At 45.0% G+C, this 20,421-nt stretch overlaps 1 protein-coding gene across 1 annotated transcript; it reads right to left on the bottom strand.

Annotated features, from left to right (window-relative positions):
* Positions 1–7,557: 7,557 nt before the first annotated feature.
* PDCD7 (programmed cell death 7) lies at positions 7,558–19,649 on the bottom strand. The gene is made up of 5 exons (XM_008708680.2): positions 18,762–19,649; positions 16,505–16,643; positions 10,742–10,978; positions 10,357–10,444; positions 7,558–8,698 (listed from the first exon to the last, which is right to left on the bottom strand). The coding sequence occupies exons 1-5, from the start codon at positions 19,632–19,634 to the stop codon at positions 8,575–8,577; spliced, it is 1,461 nt and encodes a 486-aa protein (XP_008706902.2). The 5' UTR covers positions 19,635–19,649; the 3' UTR covers positions 7,558–8,574.
* Positions 19,650–20,421: the final 772 nt, after the last annotated feature.

Here is a 20,421-nt window from a genome sequence, read left to right as displayed (position 1 = left end):
TTTGGGGGTAAATTGACAAACTAACTCTAAAATTTAAATGAAATGCAAAGGACCAAGAAAAGCCAAGGTAATCTTAAAGCACAAGCAACACAGTTGGAAGATTTATACTATCAGATAGCAACACTTATTTTAAAGTTACAGGGATTCAGTGTGGCACTAACATGAGGACTTTAAAAAGTCCAGTAAAACAGAAAAGAAAGTCCAGAAACAGATGCATACATAGACGGATCCTTGACTTATGACAAAATCGGCTCTGCAGAGCATAAGGAAAATAAAGGTCTTTTCAGTAAACACTGAAAGATAACTACCTAGAAAAACAAAAATCCTGACCCCTACTTCACATCATCCACACAGATCAATTCCAGGTAGACTGTGGACTGAAATGTGAAAGGTAAAATAAAGCTTGAAGATAAGACAGGAGAATATATTCATGGCTTTAGAATAGCTAAACATTTCTGAGACAGGGTGCAGAAAAGACTAACCATAAAGGGAAACACGGACAAACTGGGTTACACTGAAGAACTTCCATTCATCAGAAGATGTCAGTAAGAGAGTAAAAGAACAATGAAACAAAACAAAACACACACACAAACAAACAACAAAAGACATAAACCAGATGGGAGAAGATATTTGTAGCACATATCTGACCAAGGATTCATACCCGATACATACAAAGCACTACAAAGCAATGAAAAAAAAAGACCTAGTGCAAAAATAGACGAGAGACGTTAGGAGGCACATCATGAAAGAGGATATCCAAATAAACCTGAAGTTGTTTAACCTCGGCCACCGGGGAAATACAAAACCAAACAACGAGATACCAACACATACACGCAAATGGTTAAAATAAAAAAGCCCGACAATATTAAGGATTGATGAGGATGTGGACATCTGGAACTCTCCTGCACTGTTGGTGAGAAAGTCAATTAGCATTAGTATCTACTACTAAAGCTGAAATCTAAGAATTAAAAATTAATTCACACATAGCTTCCGGGCCTTTTGGCTAAGATCAAGTATGTATCTGCTAGTTTAATAATATTCACAACAACCAGGGATTTTATTTGTTAATGTATTCTAAACCAGATTAAATAAAGATTCTGACCACAGTCTGGCATTTTGCAAACAATCAGGATTTATCAGGGAGCCCCACCAGGGAGTATCTCTGGCTTAATACAATGTCATCCCTACCAGGATGTTGCAAAGCCCTGTTGAGAGGGGTCACTGGGGTCATCCCCATGACCACAGGGGAACATCATGTGAAGAGGCAGAGTAAGTAATCTGAGTGCAGAGAGGTCAAATGAGGCCAGATGGGCAAATCCTTTAATTCCCTCATCACTGTCTGCCCACTCTTGTCTGTGTCTTACTGTACGTAAGACTGAAGAGGCTTCTCCATCCCATGCCAGGAGATGGTTTCCCAGCACACTGGGAGCGGCTCTTTATGCCACAGGATCAGACAAGTCCCAGTGTGACCAGTAAGTTATCCACCCCATCAGCCTGTTCCAACAGGGGACCTCTGAAGCATAGGGAGTTGTAGGGGACACAGGAAGGTTAGCAAGTTTCGGCATTCTCAGATTCACATTTTCAGCTATCAGTAGAATTCTGAGCTACGGGGGGAGGACCAGTGTTGTTGAGACCCACGTGTGAACTGCCTGTCCACTGAGCTGGTACAGGCCACCCTCCTCCTCCCTTACCTCTGACCCAGCATCTGCATCCTAATAGATACGCCCTACTCAGCTCTACACTTGTTTCTGGAGTACTTGAAGAGTTTGAGGATTCTGGAAACACCTCTCTTTAGAATAGCAAGGGCTACAGTGTAAGACGTGATCTAGTTAGAACATACACTAAAACGACAGTCGTCTCTGCTAAACAGAAAACGAGGCTCAGATCATGACGTGATGGAATCCTTCAAAGGAAATAAAGTATTCTAGGCCTCACGGGGGTTGGGGAAGCTTCAGCAAGGATGGGACCCTGACCTGGACCCTGAGGTTCAGGAAATGGCCTGTGCAGGAAAAAGAGCAGAGAGCCTAACTGCAGCTTGAGCCAGGGAGCAGAGGCGGGACAGAGTGAGGGGAGACCAGCTGCATGACTCAAGCAGATAGTTTGCGCTGGGAAGCAGCGGGCAGTAAGACGGAAGGGGTAGGTGGGGGTAGAGCTGCGGAGGGCCCTGAATACTGACTCCATTCAGTAGATGCTGGAGGACGCCCTGAAGGACCTGAAGGCGCGGGCTGAGGGTGGGGGAGTAGGGATATTGGCAAAGCCAGTCTGTGCACGCTGCTAGGACCTCTCCATGGGTCTGTGCCCGTTTGGCTGCATCAGAGCCGAGGGGTGAGAGGCAGGCAAGTGGGGGTTGTGGGAACTGGTCTACGTGGAGCTCAGGCTCTGACATTAGTACTGTTTTTAAAAGATCTCCACTGTAGTCTGAATGACTTCATCCTTGTCCGTAGTGTCCATAATCTATGTGCCAGCGACTCACATACTAAATTCTCCAGGTCTTCTCTGAGATCAAACTCATGAACACAACTGCCTGCAAGGCATCTCTCCCAAGACTGTCTCAAGGGTGCCTCAGACTCGACATACCCAAAGTGAACCCCTGAGCTTCCCCTCCCCCAAACCGTTCCTCCCCCAGGATTCCTTGTCTCAGGGATGTCTAAGGTATACAAACTGAGGACTCGCGCCCGACACTTTCTTCTCTTTCGCCACTGCCCATCTCAAATCCCTGCCACATTCTCTCTCTTAGATCTCTGGAATCCAGCCATTTCATGCTACCTCCACCACTAACATGGGAGTCCAAGCCCCCCTTATCTCTTACTTGGACAACTGGTGTCCATGTATCCTCTTACGCCCTAATATTATTATTGTTTCATATACTGGGACAAAAGCAATCATTTCAAAACAGCAAACTAAGCCAGTTTCTTGCTTAAAAGCCTCTAATGGTTCCAGCTGCTCTCGGAATAAAAACCAAACTCCTGACAAGGGCTTCCAAAGCCTTGCAGTGTCCAGCCCCTACTACCTGCCCTCCTGTCTTACTCTACCACGATGATACGAGTCTTCAATTGCCTTGGTCTCTTGGCCCAACACAGGCCCTTTGCATATGCTATTCCAAATTTTTGCTACCTTCTTCTTCCTTGTCTCTTCTGCACTAGTTTATGAAGCTTTATTCTTCACAGCTCAGCTGAAACATTATTTCCTCAAAAAAGCTTTTCCTGATCTGACCCCCAAACTTGGATAGATCTACCCAGTACAGTGGCTTTTAAGATTTCTTTTTTATTGTGACCCATAATATGAAATACATTTGACTTTGTGATGTAACATAGACATACGTAAGCTGAATAACAATTCTTACCCCTACTATATGATACATATTTTCTATTTCACCTAAATTCATTACAGAACTCAATTTGAAGAAAAAAAAAAAGGCCTAATCTTACAGAACCATACCTTTCCTTCAAAGCACTCAGCACATTTTTTTATGATTGTTGGATCAATTAACTGGATATTAATCTATCCCCCTCAAAACCTGTATTAGGGAGTATTTGGTATTTTGCTCACCATTATAGCCCTCGTACTTAGGAAATTAATCTGAGCCTTAACAGGCATTTGATAAATATTTGAACAATAGAAACAGAAATCATGACTAACCACTTTTTCTTTGTAGTACATATCACAATCATAACTCATTGTCTGTATAATTAAGCTTCTCTACTCAGATTCTAACTCCAGGAGAGCAGGAATCATGTCTTTTTTGCGCTTTTTTATGTCTCCAGCATTTAATATCGTCCTGGTGAATGGTAAAAACAATTTCCCAGGAACACAGTTCAAGTCCTGGTATCCGTATCCCGGCCAGCATTGAGTTACTGAAGTTGACAGGTGCCTACTGCCCTGCACAGTTATGCATTCTAGCACCAACTGCCTCAAAGACTGACCCTTGCTTCAGAGACTATGAGGAACTCAGTTTATTCCAACGGGCAAATGGAACCTACACTGGAAACAAATTCTTCATAGATAGCCAGATGTGCTAAGTCAGAACTACTGTATGGGCACACACAAAATTTGTTTACAGTTAGGGGTGCCTGGCTGGCTCAGTCAGGAGAGCACACGACTCTTGTTGATCTCGGGGGCATGCATTTGAGCCCCACATTGGTGTAGTGATTACTCAAAAAGTTAACAGTTAATTATACAGGAATAGCTTATTGGTTGTAAGCATTAAAAGAAAAAAAAAAGATTTAGTTGGAAATGCCTCATGTAATCTCTAGTCCCTAAAATGTATCACTGCTTATACTTCATAGCACTCCCATTCCTTCTATATATTCTATATTATTATTTGAATGGAACAAGACATACTTTGTACTTACCTTGTGATTCCCAGGATAGCTTCCCTGTGGACAAAACATGTAGAAGTAAATTGCTACAACGGAGGATATAATCCCAGCTAAGCTGCTTGATACACCCTTGCACCAATCACGTGGACACAGGAACATGAATGGGTTTAGAGTGATTACGTTCCTTGGCTTGTAGCAAATCCTTTGATGTCATAAACTCAGCCACTTGGGCTGAACATTCTTAGTACCTAACATGTAACTAATCTCTTTATTTCATTTTCTAATGTTCCTTGTACTTCTTAAATGCTTTTTGTACCTCACAATCCAGGGTCTCCTCTACTGGGAAATAGGACGAACAATATTCTTATACACAGGACATGACGAATCAACACATTTCTTGTTAATCTTTGAATTTATTTCTCTATTTTCATTGATTTATGTTCAATATAAAAAGAATACAGGTATAAAAAAGACATGACTTAGAAAAGGTCTGCTGGCTCAATAGGACCGTATTCCTAGTTCTGACTGAAGAGCATAAAAACCAACTAACAAGAACCAGCAAGAACAATGGCCACCCCTATCATGCGGACTGTGGTGTATAAATTGCTTTTCCACTGAACAGGAACCAGGGGTCACTGGAGAAATGACTGCTTCCTGGTTTAGGATAGGAAATGGCCAAGACAAACTTGGAACAGAATATGGAATTGAGTGGGAACTCAGGAACCGAGTTAAAGGGGCTCCCACTGACCAAAGAAAGGTGAGGCAATTGATGAAGAAAATAGTAACAATGGTTTGGAAGACAAATATGTTGAGATCTGAGTCCATGATGATACTTAAAATTCACTGGTCACCTTTGGAGGATGCTAGGGGACCAGCTCATTACTTTGAAAACTAGTAAAAAAAGGAAAGACTTACTTGCCTTTCCTAAACAAATGGTACCCTAGGGTAACCAAATGGTTGATGACGGGATGTTTCTCTTTTTAGAAGTATTCCAGCTGGGGCCTGGGCGGCTCAGTTGGTTAAGCGTCTGCCTTCAGATCAGGTCATGATCCCGGAGTCCTGGGATGGAGCCCCACATCGTGCTCCCTGCTCGGCAGGGAGCCTGCTTCTCCCTCTGCCTGCCGCTCCCCCTGCTGGTGCACGTGCTGACAAATAAGTAAATAAAATCTTTAAAAAAAAAGAATATTTCATAGGGCCTATGAAATACTCTTGTCAGAAAATTCCAATCCATATGTGGTTAAGAAATGTGTGCACTCGAGGGGTGCCTGGGTGGCATAGCGGTTGGGCGTCTGCCTTCAGCTCAGGGCGTGATCCCGGCGTTGTGGGATCGAGCCCCACATCAGGCTCCTCCGCTGGGAGCCTGCTTCTTCCTCTCCCTGCTTGTGTTCCCTCTCTCGCTGGCTGTCTCTATCTCTGTCAAATAAAAAAAAAAAAAAAAAAAAAAAAAAAAAAAAAAAAAAAAAAAAGAAATGTGTGCACTCGGGGCGCCTGGGTGGCACAGCGGTTAAGCGTCTGCCTTCGGCTCAGGGCGTGATCCTGGCGTTATGGGATCGAGCCCCACATCGGGCTCCTCTGCTATGAGCCTGCTTCTTCCTCTCCCACTCCCCCTGCTTGTGTTCCCTCTCTCGCTGGCTGTCTCTATCTCTGTCGAATGAATAAATAAAATCTTAAAAAAAAAAAAAAAAAAAGAAATGTGTGCACTCTTGAGGAGTGCTGTCTGATAGAAACATGGGATCCATATATGTAATTGTGCAGCTCAATTCAAACTCAATTTCAATTCAAACTCTCAATTTCAAGTGCCCAATAGACATACAGGTCTACCCTATTGGACAATACAGCCCTAACCACTAAATTACAGGAAATATGGAAACAGAGGAACATGCTGCCACAAGGATGCAATTAGTAAAATCCAGACTGGAAACTCTTCAGGAAAAAATGACCCAATTTCTTCGAGAAAAAATTGCAAGAGAGAGACAGTACAAGAGTACACAGGAAGAAGTAAGGAAGACCTATGGATCATCAGACAGTTAAGAGACGTCACCAACCAGTAACAACATATGGATTGCATCTAGATCTTAATTTAAACAAAGTGCAAACCACACATTTATGAGATAAGGAGATCTGAATACTTACTGGGTATTTGATGATATTAAGAAGTCATTTCCTCCAGCGCAATAATGGCACTATGGTTAAGTTTTTAAAATATCTTTTAGAGCTACGGATACTAAATACTTATGAATATAATGTCTGGGATTTGCTTCAAAATAATCTAGAGGGGTGGGGATGTAGCTAAAACAAGATTGGCTATAAGTTGACTGTTATTTGAAGCGAGATGATGGGAAAAAATTATACTGTTCTCTTTACTATTGAATGTTGGAAAATTTCCACAATAAATTAGAAAAGACTGTGGTTAAAGATTACAATGACACTGTCCATATTCTCAGTAGTACAATTTGTTAAAGACACTATGTCTTTCTTTCTAAACCCACAAAGTACCAGTAGCTACCGCTACCACCACCACCACCACCACCACACAAGGCAATAAACCAGGAAAAACTTAACAAAACAAAACCAAACAAACGACAAAAATGTTTACTTTATTAAAATTTTGCAGAAGCTGAATGAGGAAAGACGGAATGGTTTTTTCCACCTGGGGTTAAATGCCCCTTGGGTTCTGCCGAGTTTTCCTGAAATCTCTGCTTCACACTCGTGCTCCCATCAATGCAGATGTCTTAGTGACAAGGCTGCCTGGACACTGAACACATCATACAATTCATCTTCTATTTCTACTCTTCGCATCTCATCAGAGAGCAAATGGTGGAGATTCGTAACAAAAGGACACACAGGTCTATGGGGTTATGTGAGGCCAATCGCATTAGATTTAAGGTTTATGAGCTTAGGCGTACGCTTTGGAGTGCTGGCTCCCATGTCCTACCTGATAACTCTGAAATGCAGAGTATATAAATTTAACAGTGCAGATTAACAGGAAAAGAACAAAGATGTTAGCATCTTGCACCCACCCCCCCGAACTTCCAACTACATGAAATCATTTCCAAAGTTGGTGTCCTTTCCTGCTTACCCAGAGTTGGATTCCACAAAGTCTGGGGCTTGAGGTTCACCTCCCTATAGCAAATGTCTATCTGACAAATTTGCATTTTGGAGTGAAAATGCGTTTCATCAACGTGAAAGTGTGTGCAGTGATTTGGAAGGCAACAAATTTGGGGGCAAAGGCTCAAGATAAAAAATAAAAATGATATTTATTCAGCTTTTTGGAAATATAAATAACACAACAGATGACAAAGAGCAAAACAAAACAAACCCCTGACATGTTATACGATCAATCACTTCCAGGCACAATAGCATTTATTAATGAACGTAAAAAAATAAATTTGATTTTATTTTTGTCTGCTTTCCTCCCAGCTTTAAGTACATGGGTGTTTTTGGAAGCTTGAATTTCTAAGAAAATTCCACAGCTATACCGGCCCCTACGATGTGACTGAGTGAGCTTACAGTCCCACTCCCACAGGGAAATAAATGTCCATCATTGGGGATTCTGGGGAACTTAAAAAACAGGTGTTTTTGTTAGGATTCATTCTCACAGGGGAAAATGCAGCCATTATCCACTAAAACACAGTCCAATATGGGTACAGGTTTTCCAAGTTCTCAGGACTACCAGACCAGGCTGCTGAGCTTTCCTGGCAGCCCAGCCTGCAGCCTGCAGCCTCTCAAGCTGCACGGAAAGTGGGATCCACAAAACCAGAGATGAGGCCTTTCTGACCTTTTCTCCTAGAAGTCAGAGCGTTCTCTGGGTAGGGAGGGTAAGGAGGTTTTACGGCAAGCCTGCCTTCACACTCAGTACTGGGGGAAGGCTGCTAAGTCTACCCAGTGCACACTTGTGTTGAGTGTATGGAGTGTACTTACCCATCACCACACAAGGCAGTTAGGAGTAAATGAACAAGTCACTCTGGACCAAGCCCCTTCAAAACAGAGGCAAATTTGGTGAACCAAGGCCACTGCCTGTGGTAAAAACCGCAGTTCACCTAGGTCCTTTCCCGAAGAACCATATTAATCTCCTGATTCAAGAGGCATCTCTGGCCAAGACAGAACACGCAAGGAAAACGCAACTTCTGGGTAAGGCAATGCCACACGGAGTTTAGAGGTTGTGGTTTAGTCTACAGCACAAGAAGACGGTGGCATCACTAGTAGTTACAGCTGGAAAGAGCCTTGGCCGGACCACAGTCCTGGAGCATCTTTACTAATGCAGCTTAATGGCCGTTGCCCAGATGTCGTTGCTGGGGAGCGGGGGAAGGACCCATCCTTGGGGAACGGAGTTGCCTTTGGGGTGATCGGATGGCACCAGGTACTGATCCCAATCATGCCTTAATAAGAACATTGTAGAACAACTGTTTATTTCGGTTTTATTCCAAGCAAGACGTTCAGCAACTAAATATTCAGGACTTAGCTTTCAAATGACTGATGCACTAGTCCACCGCAGAACTCGATTTCCAGGCGTTATGCAGAAGACCGTATTTCTTAAATGTACATATAAAGGGTAAAAAACTGCGAAGAACTTACGATCTTATGGGTAACCAAATAATGAATATACAGTCGATCCTCATTCTCTGCAGGTTCCGTATTTGCAAATTTGCCTACTCACGAAAATTCCTTTGTAGCCCCACAATCATTACTCCTGGTGCTTTCGCGGTCACTTGCCAACATGCACAGATAGGGAAAAATCTGAGTCCCTGACAGGCAATTCCCAACTGAGGCTGAATAAGGTGACACTGTCTTCTTGTGTTCAGCCTCATACTGTAAACAAATGTCCTTCCTGTAGTCTCTTTAGTACCACATTCCCACATATCTGTGCTTTTGCTGGTACTTCCGCTACTGAAGACGGCCCCCAGGTATACTGCTGCAGTGCCTGCTAGCAGGAGAAGGCTGGGGTGTGCCTTACGGAGGATACATGTGTGCCAGAGAAGCTACGTTGAGGCAGGAATTACAATGCCGTTAGCTAGGCGTTCAATGTGAATGAATCGACAATAGATATTAAATAAGATGTCTTTGAAAAGAAATCCACATAAAACGATGTTATGTATTGACTGGTTGATGAAAATGTGATTTCAGGCTCACAGGAACCTAACCGTGTATGTCCTCGAGGGGCAGCAGTCCAGTATTCTCTAATTCAGTACCTGCAGCTTGATAGAACATAGCTAACGGGAATGAGAATCGACTGTACTTACGTTTAAAAGCTAAAACTTGCATATTCGCCAGAAATATGCTTTTTCCAGAACACAAGCTTGGTATGCTAAAAAGCATCATTAGAGCTTTGGAAGGAACCTGAGAGATCACTTAGTTCAGTGGTTTTCAAACCAGGCTTTCGAGACCCCTAAGCCCCAAGCAGATATTCTGGGAAACACGGAAGTGTTTCCAGTCAATAACAGATTTGAACTGCCTATGGAACCCACTCATTCCAACTACTTTACAAATGGATTTCTCATTTGTCTTTGCTACTGCTGAAGTTTGAAAGCCACATTCTAGTCTACCATTTGCATCTTGTGGGTGAGGAAAGTGAGACCCAGAGAGCTGAAAACTTGACCCAACTCATTAGTAACTGCAGATTAAGATGAGACTCCTTGTTCCTAGCTCTCCTGGCTTTGAGAGAGCTCACAAGCTGGCATGGGACTTAAACACAGGCAAGGAGGCAGGGAGGGTTTCCTTCCCTTGGTCTGTTTAGCAGCAGAAGAGAATTAGGAAAAGGAGGCCAATACTTCCTTGTCAATACAACAGTTACAGCATGAGACAACTGTTGGGCAAATGACAACCTGAGTCTCAGTTTCTTCACCTGTTAAAACAGAGACTTCTGCTTCTCAAGGACTGAGAACTAAAGGATGCCACACATGCCTTAGAACCTAGAAACTTTACATAAACCCAAAAGAACTTTAAAAAAAAAGATAAAGCAATAGACCTCAACAACACAAGCACGTCAAGTGCTTCTTGCTACCCAAGGGGAAGGCAACATGGAGAGTGCCCCTCTGACCTTATCTGGATGAGTGCTGGAAGGGAGTGCTCGGCTTGGAGGTAATACTGTCGGAAGGGTTGCAAGAGGTGAGCGAGTGGGAACTCAGCTGAAAAAGAAAAGGCATGTTACCACATCCTCATGCTTCGTATCTTGAGTGTATTTCTCAATGCAAGCTGACTGAGCCTGTGACTATGACAATATGACAATGTGATCAAATATTTAATCTTTACCCATGATTTCCAATATAGTTTAAATTTCAAATCTTTCAAATTTCAAATCTAGAATTTCAAATAGGTCCCATTTGCTGCCTACCACCTCTTAGCGTAGGTTGAGATCATCCATGAGGAAAAAGAGCTGCCAATCGAGTATTTTCCTTTTCTCCCCTGGTTACAGAGGAACTTACCTGGATCCCCAAATAACTTGGACTCAATTTCATGCTGCTGAAGTAAAATTTTCTCTTTTTCTTTCCTCTGTTTCTTTTCTAATTCTCTTTTCCTCTCTTCCTCTTGTTCTCCTTCCAACATGACTCTGAGGGCTCTCTCTTCAGCTTCGTATAATTCAGAGCGTTTTTTAATGAGTTTTCTTAGTCTCTGAAGATGATGCTCAAAAGTCTCATCTGCTGAGGCTGGAGGACAGACCCCTAGGCAGAGATGCAAATGGCATTTTAGATAGAACTGTTTATCACAAAATCTGTGTTCTAATGAGAAGACTCAAAGTCCTACTTACATTATGAATCTGCAAATTCTAACCAATCATCAAGGCTCAATTTGATCTTGAGTCTCCAATTAATCTGACCCCATGCTGACTTTCCCTAACTCCTCTCTCTGGATCATAGCACTTAACCTGATTTTATTTATTTCTAATGGTTTTGATCCTTTGGTTGGGCACTGAGTCACTAAAGAGAGGATCTGTCTTATACTTCCTCACTCTGATTGCTCCCAGACCCAACTAATAAATAATCCTCCGGCTGACGGAGTCTGAAGCTCTGGGAGAACACAGTTGGATAATGAGGAAGAAAGATACGTAACCAACCACACTGACCTCACAGTCTGCTGCGTAGTGTAGGGTGACCAAATATTTCAGTTTGCTCAGTTTTAGTACTGTAAGCCCAGCATCCTGGGAAACCTGGGATGGTTAGTCACCCTGATTTAAATGTGAGGTCAGCTAGTGCCACAATTGGGAATACAACTAGTGTCACAACTGGGAAAATCTGATTACAGACTAGTTAGTAGGTGATATGAAAGGATTATTATTAATTTTAGGCAATACGGCTAGTGCCACAATTGGGAAAATCTGATTACAGACTAGTTAGTAGGTGATATGAAAGGATTATTATTAATTTTGTTACTTGTGATAACTGCATCAGAGTTGACTATGGGTATCTTATTTAGGGTTCTATTTTTGTGCATGAGTGTAATTTTTTTTTTAAAGATTTTTTATTTATTCATTTGAGAGTGTGAGAGAGAGAAAAACGAGAGGGGGAAGCATTAGCAGGAGCAGCAGACTCTCCCCCCTGAGCAGGGTGCCCGATGTGGGGCTCGATCCCAGGACCCCGGGATCATGAGATTAAGCCTCGAGTCAGTCTCCATACTCAGTACACAGTCTGCTCCTCCCTCTCCTTCTGCTCCTCCCCTGGCTTGTGCTCTCTCAAATAAATAAATAAATAAATAAATAAATAAATAAATAAAATCTTTTAAAAAATTTCATAAGGAAAATGTTTTAAAATTTAATGAACACTTGTGTGGGTCGCAGTTGTGCACTCACTGCCACATGGCCCTGCGATACAAAAGCTGCTGAAGCTGCTGGTGATTCATCCTGGAATGATGTGGGTGTGGGCCATCCTGTTAGTTCTCGAAGATTTTAAAGGCAAATGTATCTATTATGGAAGCATCTTAACAATACCAGATACAAGGAAGAAACAGAACCGAACATAATCAACCATTACTTCCCCGTTGAGCCTGCAGTCACTTTTGTTTATTAGCACTGTCACCTGGTTTAACATAATGTGGAATTTCTACATCTCCATTTCCATTCTCTGCATTCTTTTCCAGTCTTTATAATTATTGAATGGCTCTATCTGTTTCATCAAATCAATGTACCATAATTTACTTAACAAGCTCCCTACTTCTGGACACTTAGGCTGTTCCAAATGTCCTATTATCATATAGTATTACAATCAATACTCTTGGGCAGGTTACTTTTTTCCTTCTACAGATTATTTCTGTAAGATAAATCCTCAAGAGAAGAAATGTTTATGAGTACTTCCAGGATGGCCTAAATGTGGTACTAAACTGCTTCCTAAAAGAGCTGATCAAGGCCTTTGGAGGTCTGACTCTTTTCTCCTTCAACCATCGCCACTAAGTGTTGTGGAATTCGCTCTCCTATCCTCACCTCCAAGGCTAACGTTTCTCCAGGTCATTTTCTCATGACTGCTTTGCTTGAACACGTTTCCAATCACTCATTCCCAACTATGGAAACTCTACAACTCAAACCCATCTTCTACTAAGTTGCCAACTATTTTCCAAATACACACAAAATTCTTAAGCACTGAGAAATTCAAGTTGTCATTACCCTGTTCCGTAATAATTTCATGATTGTTTAATTTCTTTACTTAGACCAGGAATTGGCACACTTTTTCTGTAAAGGGCCAGCTAGTACTAAAATCTGCCAGTACAACGAAAATACAGACACTCCATCAGCCCCAAAGTGCCCCCAGACTCCATGACGAATGGTGGCTTGCTCCCATCTCAGGCTGCTGGGCCTGCACCACGAACCCACACCTCCATCAACCTTTATCACCTCTGATCACGATGACACATTCCCTCAGCAATGGCAATCCTCACCCAGTCTTTCTCTTGACCCCATGTCCTGACACGGTTTAGGTTCCCTCCGCCTCTCCCACTCACTCCTCCAGTTCCTGCAGCTCCTACATACCAGTGCCTTCTTCTTTTCCCTTCAGCCTTGTCCAGTCTTTGAATCTTGGCATGATGAGAAAACCACCTGCTACCTCTGGAGTCCTATTAAGCACGACTCTTCTCTTCTCTGACTAGGACTTTCTACCCTCCCAGTGCTCGTATCTCCTTCTCCCTGGAGACTGTCGGCCTCACTAAAACCTCCAACTGAATGTATCCAAATCCACCCCCCTTCTACCCATCCTCACCAACACTTGTAGTCACTCTTAAAGCAAAACCCCAGGAGCCCTGTGCTCACCCGCCAGTTGCAGAGCGCTCCTGGGAGAAGTCATCTGATCACGTGCTCAACTATATTAGCTGCGCCCACAGCCCCTCCCTACAGCCATACTCCCACGGATCACTAGCTGGCTTGTACCATTCTTCATAGCAGTTATTTCAAACCTTTACTGCTCTCCTAAAGCCTTCCTTCTCTACTGTCTCTGAGCAAACCATCGAACCTAACTCAGGGCAAACAGGCTAGTAGGCAGAAATCTCTTAACTTTCAGCCCCCAATTTCACTCATCTGCATTACTACCCTTCCTTGTCTCCTTCATTTTCATTCCAGTGGAAGATAGATCCTTCTGGTGGCTCAGTCAGTTAAGTGTCTGCCTTTGGTTCAGGTCATGATCGCAGGGTCCTGGGATCAAAAGCCCCATGTCTCCTTCTCTCTCTGCTGCTCCCCTTGCTTGTACTCTCTCTCTGTCAAATACATGGATAAATAAAACCTTAAAAAAAAGATGGATCCTTCTACACTAAGTTAATCCCTCCACCTGGATCAGAGTCTCCCCACCTCCTGCAGGGCCTTGAGCCATCAACTACCCCACCTGCTTCTCTCTGACCCTCTCTCTTTACTCATTCCTTTGCTTGGCAATTAATCATGTTCAAATTTCCCCCATGACCCTAAGATTACCACCCCGCCCCTCTATACTGTCAGATACCAATCTTGCTCTCTCCTTTCCTCACAGGCAAACTTTTAATAAGCTGAACTCACGGTTTGATTTTCTTACCTCCTATTCCTTCTTTAGTCTAGCCTAGTCTGGCTTCTACCCGTACCATTCCGCTGAAATGCACCGAGCACAGTTCACCGATGACCTACTGCACACTAATTCCCATGACGTTCCTCAGTCTTTAGGTACAATCATTATTCCCTTCTTACAGATGAGGAAACCAAGGCAAAGAGACGTTTTGGTAACCTGCCCACGATAACACAATCTGAGCATCTGCCTCTTTTCAGGAGGGAGGGGACCTACCTTCTCCTTCTATCTCTCTGACCTTTCTTGTGGCCACCCCTTTATCCATCTGGATTTTGACATTCCCTAGGATTTTGTCTTTTTGGCCCTCACCTCGCACTATACAACCGCCTTAAGGTCATGCCTACTTGTGGCTGCATGCTGATGACTTCTTATCCAGGATGTACCACAGGCACCTCAAACTCACCACGCCCCAAACTGAACTCACCAACCCCAAATCGTTCCTCCTCCCATTGCTGAGTTCCCCAAGTTATTTACTTATACATTCCCCTTCTCCTTTATTCATATTTTTAAAAGCCATTTACTTTTCTCCAAGTCACCATCTGACCCTTAGTTCACACTCCCATATTATCTATGCCCAAACTACCAAACAGCCTTCTCAGTCTCTCTTTTCTCCCTCCCTCCTAGATGCTCCAAACCGTTCTCTGCTCCACCAGCGCTGATCACTGCTGTCATTTCACTTTATGCTTAAAACCTTTCAATGGTTCCCCTCAGCTTTAAGCACAGGTGAGAAGTCTAGTCTGGCCCCTAAGACAGTTTGCAGTGTGACCCTGCTTACATATCCAGCCTCATTCTCTCAGCCCTTACCTGGAGGTACACACACCTTGAAGGAAATGCAACTAGCAGCTAGTTACCAAATCATTTTACATTCAAGTCCATTAACTCCACAGAGGCTGCTTATTTTTACAGATCACAATTCCTCCAAAATTTCCTCCTTCTTTTGGACCAAAGTGAGGAAGACTAATAGTGAGAAATTATGCTAGGAAATTTACTTGGCAAAAGTTTACTGACCACTCACCTTACAGAGGACATGAAGTAGAAGAATATTAAATAATAGCCCTCAGGTTTTCATTCCTCAAGGAAGAGATAAGGGTAGACACCATAGATGCAAATTCCTCTTTGACTCATGAATGTGTGGGGTCATCTGCTTCTGAGGCCTGAATTTGAATCAGCCCCTCTGAAGGCTGGCATGCAGGAGCTAACCATTCGGCTAGTGAATGAGCTTGGCTGAATACACAATGGTCACATCCCAATGAAACTTTATTAAGGGTCTGACTCACAGGTTTCATTTATATTTTAAACCACACAGGGGAAGTCACTTGCTATCATGGTATTTGCTAATTTGTGTATTCTCAAATATCCCTGGTGAATATCAATGGCCTATAGCCTCCTAAATAAGGCAGCATGTGGTTCAAACCAGGTGCAAGTGAGAAGGAGGTCATCGCAGCCCAGATCAGGAAGGATAGAGAATTCTGCATCTGTATTTAGTTTTGGAGGACAGTGAGAGCTTAAAATGGAAAAGATGGAATTGAGGGCCCTCCACAGAAATAGACTGGCAAGAGCAAAGATTAAGACAGGCAAATGTTCAAAGCACAACTAGGGATCTTCTAGAAAACCAGTGCTCCCTCTAGAGGCAAGAGGAGATGACTGAGGTTTTCTGATCCAAAAGCACGTAAGCTGAGTACATCCATACAGTCTGCAAGGCACTCCCTGCCCGGTCCAACCATTCACACCTCTTTAAATATCAATGTTTCAGGTTGAAAACATATCTGAAGGAGCATACCAAAATTTCAACACCTTCTGACGCACCTAGTAAAGGTAGGATAGCTTTTGCCTTGGTACATGGGCAAAGGTGACCAGCCATGCCAACCTCACTCAGAAAAGCGTGGTCAGGAATGCCTGGGGTGGGAATCATGAGTCAAGGGAAAGGCAGTGTACTGGGTTCCCACAACTGCCTCTCTTTTCAACCTTGTCAACCAAGGGGTAAACAAAGTCTGAGGCTTCCTGCTTCAAAAATTCTGAGGAACTGCTGACAAGCTTTATTACTCTATTGGATGAAAATAAAAAATTATCAAATATTTTTCCTTCAAACTTTTTGGGGGACGGAGGGCGCGAGGGTAAAGAAAGGGAAGGAGCAGGGCAACAGAGGAATAAATACAAGAGGAAATGCAAAGCCATGGTTACCTTTCCTTGCTGCTGCCTCTTTCCTGAGTTTCCTCAATTTCTCCAAGGCCCGAAGAATGTCCACCATTCTTTTGGTGTCTGCTTGCTTTTTCCTCACTTCAGATAAGACACCATCAGCAGCAGCTTTAAGTTCCTGCTCCTGGAAAGAGAGTCCATGAGACAGACCTAGTATTAGGAACAACATTACAGCAGAGAGCAGCTGCCTAGCAGTGAGATTTCAGATCAGACAGTTGCAGGGTTAAGAGTTTCCACCGGACGCCAATCCCAATTTCCTAGCTGGACACAACTCCTCTCCCATACTGGTCCAGCCGAGGGATTATCTTCTCTGCAGTTTCTATGTGGGTGCTGATCTTTGCTTCTTCCTTGGAATTTCTTCAAGTGTGGTCCAAGGAACATCTGCACCAACTTTAAGTTGGGGCTCTCTTTTAAAAATGTAGACTCCTGGGGGTGCGTGGGTAGCTCAGCTGTTAAGCGTCTGCCTTTAGCTCAGGTCATGATCCCAGGGTCCTGGGATGGAGCCCTGCATCGGGCTCTCTGCTCAGAGGGAAGCCTACTTCTCCCTCTCCCACTCCCCTGTGTTCCCTCTCTCGCTGTCTCTCTCAAATAAATGAAATCTTAAAAGAAAATGTGGACTCCTGGACCCAAAGATTCAGACTAGGAGGCAAGATAAGGAATGGGTTGGAAGGGCCAGGACTCTACAATTCTGTCAGTGACACACAACACACGTAGCACGTACTCCAGTGTTAAGTGCCTAGGATGTTTTGACATGACAGCCTTTCAAACAATGAAGACCCTATCCTACTCAAGTTGGTTCACTTGTAGACAAAATGACTCTGGTTCTTCAAACCACCACTCACAGGACTGGGTCTCCAATCCCCTCACTGTGGATGGTAAGAAAGATCCTTTTGCCTAAAGCTCTCTTCCCATCTATCAAATAAATGCCTGTAATTCCACCATTACAACCACACCATACTGTTTCCTTCTTATGCTTCTGTTACCCTCTCTGCCTGAACTGCACCTGTTGCTTTCACTCGGCTTTGACATCTCCTTTAAGACACAGTTCAGATGTCACAGTATCATCCATATGATCCCTTACACCATCCCCCAACGGACTGGTTATTCCTTCTCTGGGTCCCTACAGCACCTACAGCTGAAACCCTAACACATACCATGCTGTATAGACACGGTCCCCATGAGGCTCTAAGCCCCTCGAGGACAAGCACTATATCCTATTCATCCCTATCACCAGCACCGGGTCTGGCACATAATGGGTCCTTACTAAATGCCTGTAGAACTGATGCAAACTTCCTTAGATTATGGTGTTGCCTCCAAGTATTACTCTTTAAAGCACTGGAGGTATGAAAACAAAGCTTGCCATCACATTTCGGGGGGGGGGTTATAGCAGATTCTAGGGCAGTAACACACACAAGGAGGATGAGGAGGGAGGAAACCTTAGCCGGTTGTACAGAGTGAAGGGAAGGGGGAAGCACCTCGAGACACTCATAAATAATAAGAATGCCTTCGACAGCCATCTGACCAATTTCCATTTTCACCCTGGCCCCTACCTAAGATCAACAGGCTTTGGAATCAGCCAACCTGGGCTCAAATCAGGAGTAAAACGGTTACAAACCAGTTGTGTGATTGTTGGCAAGTTAGTTTCTCTATGCCTCAATTTCCTAATCTGTAAAATGGCGAGAATACAATTTACCTCTCAGGGTTGTTACAGGGATTAAAGATCTGGTATATGCAAGGGCTTTAGCATAGTGTCTAGTATGCAGCAAGTGCTCAAAAACACCACTGTTAAACCTGGGGATATGTGGATTAAAATTCCTGGGGCAAGTCATCACTACTGCTGCACCAGCCAATTAGGGTAAGGCACCAAGTGCTCTATATTTTGTATTAAAATCAGCAGACCAATACAAGAAACAAGGACCCAGATTTCTGTTCGCCTTGAATGTTAAGTGGACAGAACACTGTAGTAGGAGACAGGACGTCTGTCATCCCTGCAACGCCACTGTGTAATCCTATACTTTGTGTTTACAGGACTCGCAGTGCACCTAGAGCGCTTGTGTTTTGTACCATGCGTCATTTACACGCAATCATCATGAAGATATGAGGTCGGAAAGCCTGGCTATCTTTTTATTTTACGGATGAGGAAAAGGAGGCTTAAACATGGGAAACGACAGCGCAAAGCCTCACGGCCCTTCAGGTTCCAAAACATCACTACCTCCAGCCCCTGAGCATCTGCTGCTCTTACCCGCTTCTTCTCCTCCACCTTCTGCACGCACTTGACCCTCCAAAGGTCAATCTCCTGCTCGCGCTCCGCTGCTCGCGCGGCCTCAGCCTCCCGCTCAGCTTCGCGTTCCCGGGCCCTCTCGCGAAGCCGCAGCCGGCGGCGCCGGACCCTCTCCAACCTCCGCCGCGCCTCACCCACATAGGCGGCCTGGGTCAGCAGCTGTAGTCTTTCGGCCAGTTGGGCGCGCAGCGGCGCGGCCTGGGCATGCAGCAGTACCCAGGCGGCGCCATCGGCCTCGGCCTCGCGCAGTGCCTGGCCCAGGTCGCGCAGCCGCCGCACCAGGCGCAGAGCCCCGCGCAACCGCGCGCGCACTTCGCCCAGGCTGGGCCCGGCGGGCGCGCGCGGAGGCAGCGGGCAGCCGGCCCGCCGCGGGGTTCCGAACACCGCCTCTAGCCACTGCCGGTCGCGCAGGCGCTGCAGGGCCGCGTCCCCGAGTACGTCGGACGGCGGCGGCGCCTCAGGCCAGTGCGGGCTCCAGGGCGGCCCCGGGCCTGGCGGCGGCGGCCGTAGCCGCTCGCCACCGTCGGTTCCCGGGAAGGGCCGGCACTGGGGCGGCGGCGGGGGCAGCGGCGGTGGCGGCACCGGGTAGAAGACGGCACCACCGTTACCGCCGCCGCCGCGAGAGGCTTCCCCGGGGGCCCGGGGCTGCAGAGCCAGCGGGGGCTGGAGGAAGGGGGCGGAGGCCCCCGGAAAGGGGCCGGGCCGCTGGGGAAGAGGCGGTGGGAAAGCCGGGGAGGGCAGCGGCGGTGGCGGACAGCCGAAGGGAGCGGGAGGCGGCGGCTGCGGAGGCGGCGGGCCTGGGCGACCCGGGACGAAGAAGGGCGGCAGAGCCATATCCACGATGGAGGGAGTCTGAGGAGTGACAGGAATTTGAGTGGTTCCTCTAGAAAAAGTGTCTTCCGGGAGGAAGTGACGTAATACACGCGCGACGCGAATACGACGCGCCCGGCCCGGAGAGCCCCACGCATATGTGGGCATTCATTCGGTTCTTCAATTTCTAAATACCGCTCTCCTTGAGCATTCTAGGCGCGGAGCCAGCTGCATTGCAAACATTGTAACTAACAGATACAGTTTCCTTCGTGAAACTACCTGTCTAGTAAAGAAGACGCATTCATCAAGTAATCGTGCAAATGCAGAAGTGCCGCGGTGAATGGAAGTACTACCAAAGTGGAAAACACTGGGCAAGAAGAGCTTATAGGAGATTTTGACTTAGTCAAAGAAGTTAGAGGAGCCTGTCCTAAAGATTTCAGCCTTCTGGTAAGTAGGAGTTAAATAGAAGAGAGAGAAGCACAGTTCAGGTAGGAACAGCATTTGCAAAAACTCTAGTAGATAGTAGGTCTAGTCGGGAAACTGAAAGAGTGCCAGAATGGAAGTGATGTGATGTTGGGGTCCTGGAGCTAAGAGTCAAGAAAGAATTCTTGAGACGTTTTCGGTGCAGAAAAGGTGGTTTTATTAAAGCATAGGGAAAGGACCTATGGGCAGACACAGCTGCACTGGGATTGGTTATATACTTTTAGTTGGGGTGGGGGTAGAAACAAAGGAAATTTCCGAAAGGATTTTCAAGTGTTTAAAGAAGACTTGCAGGATCCTGGAGGTCCCTCTATGGTCAAACTGGGGTTGC

Source organism: Ursus maritimus, unplaced genomic scaffold, assembly GCF_017311325.1.
Source record: "Ursus maritimus isolate PB19 unplaced genomic scaffold, ASM1731132v1 scaffold_27, whole genome shotgun sequence".
In the NCBI taxonomy this organism is placed as follows: Eukaryota; Metazoa; Chordata; class Mammalia; order Carnivora; family Ursidae; genus Ursus; species Ursus maritimus.
This window is presented reverse-complemented; position numbering and strand designations above follow the sequence as displayed.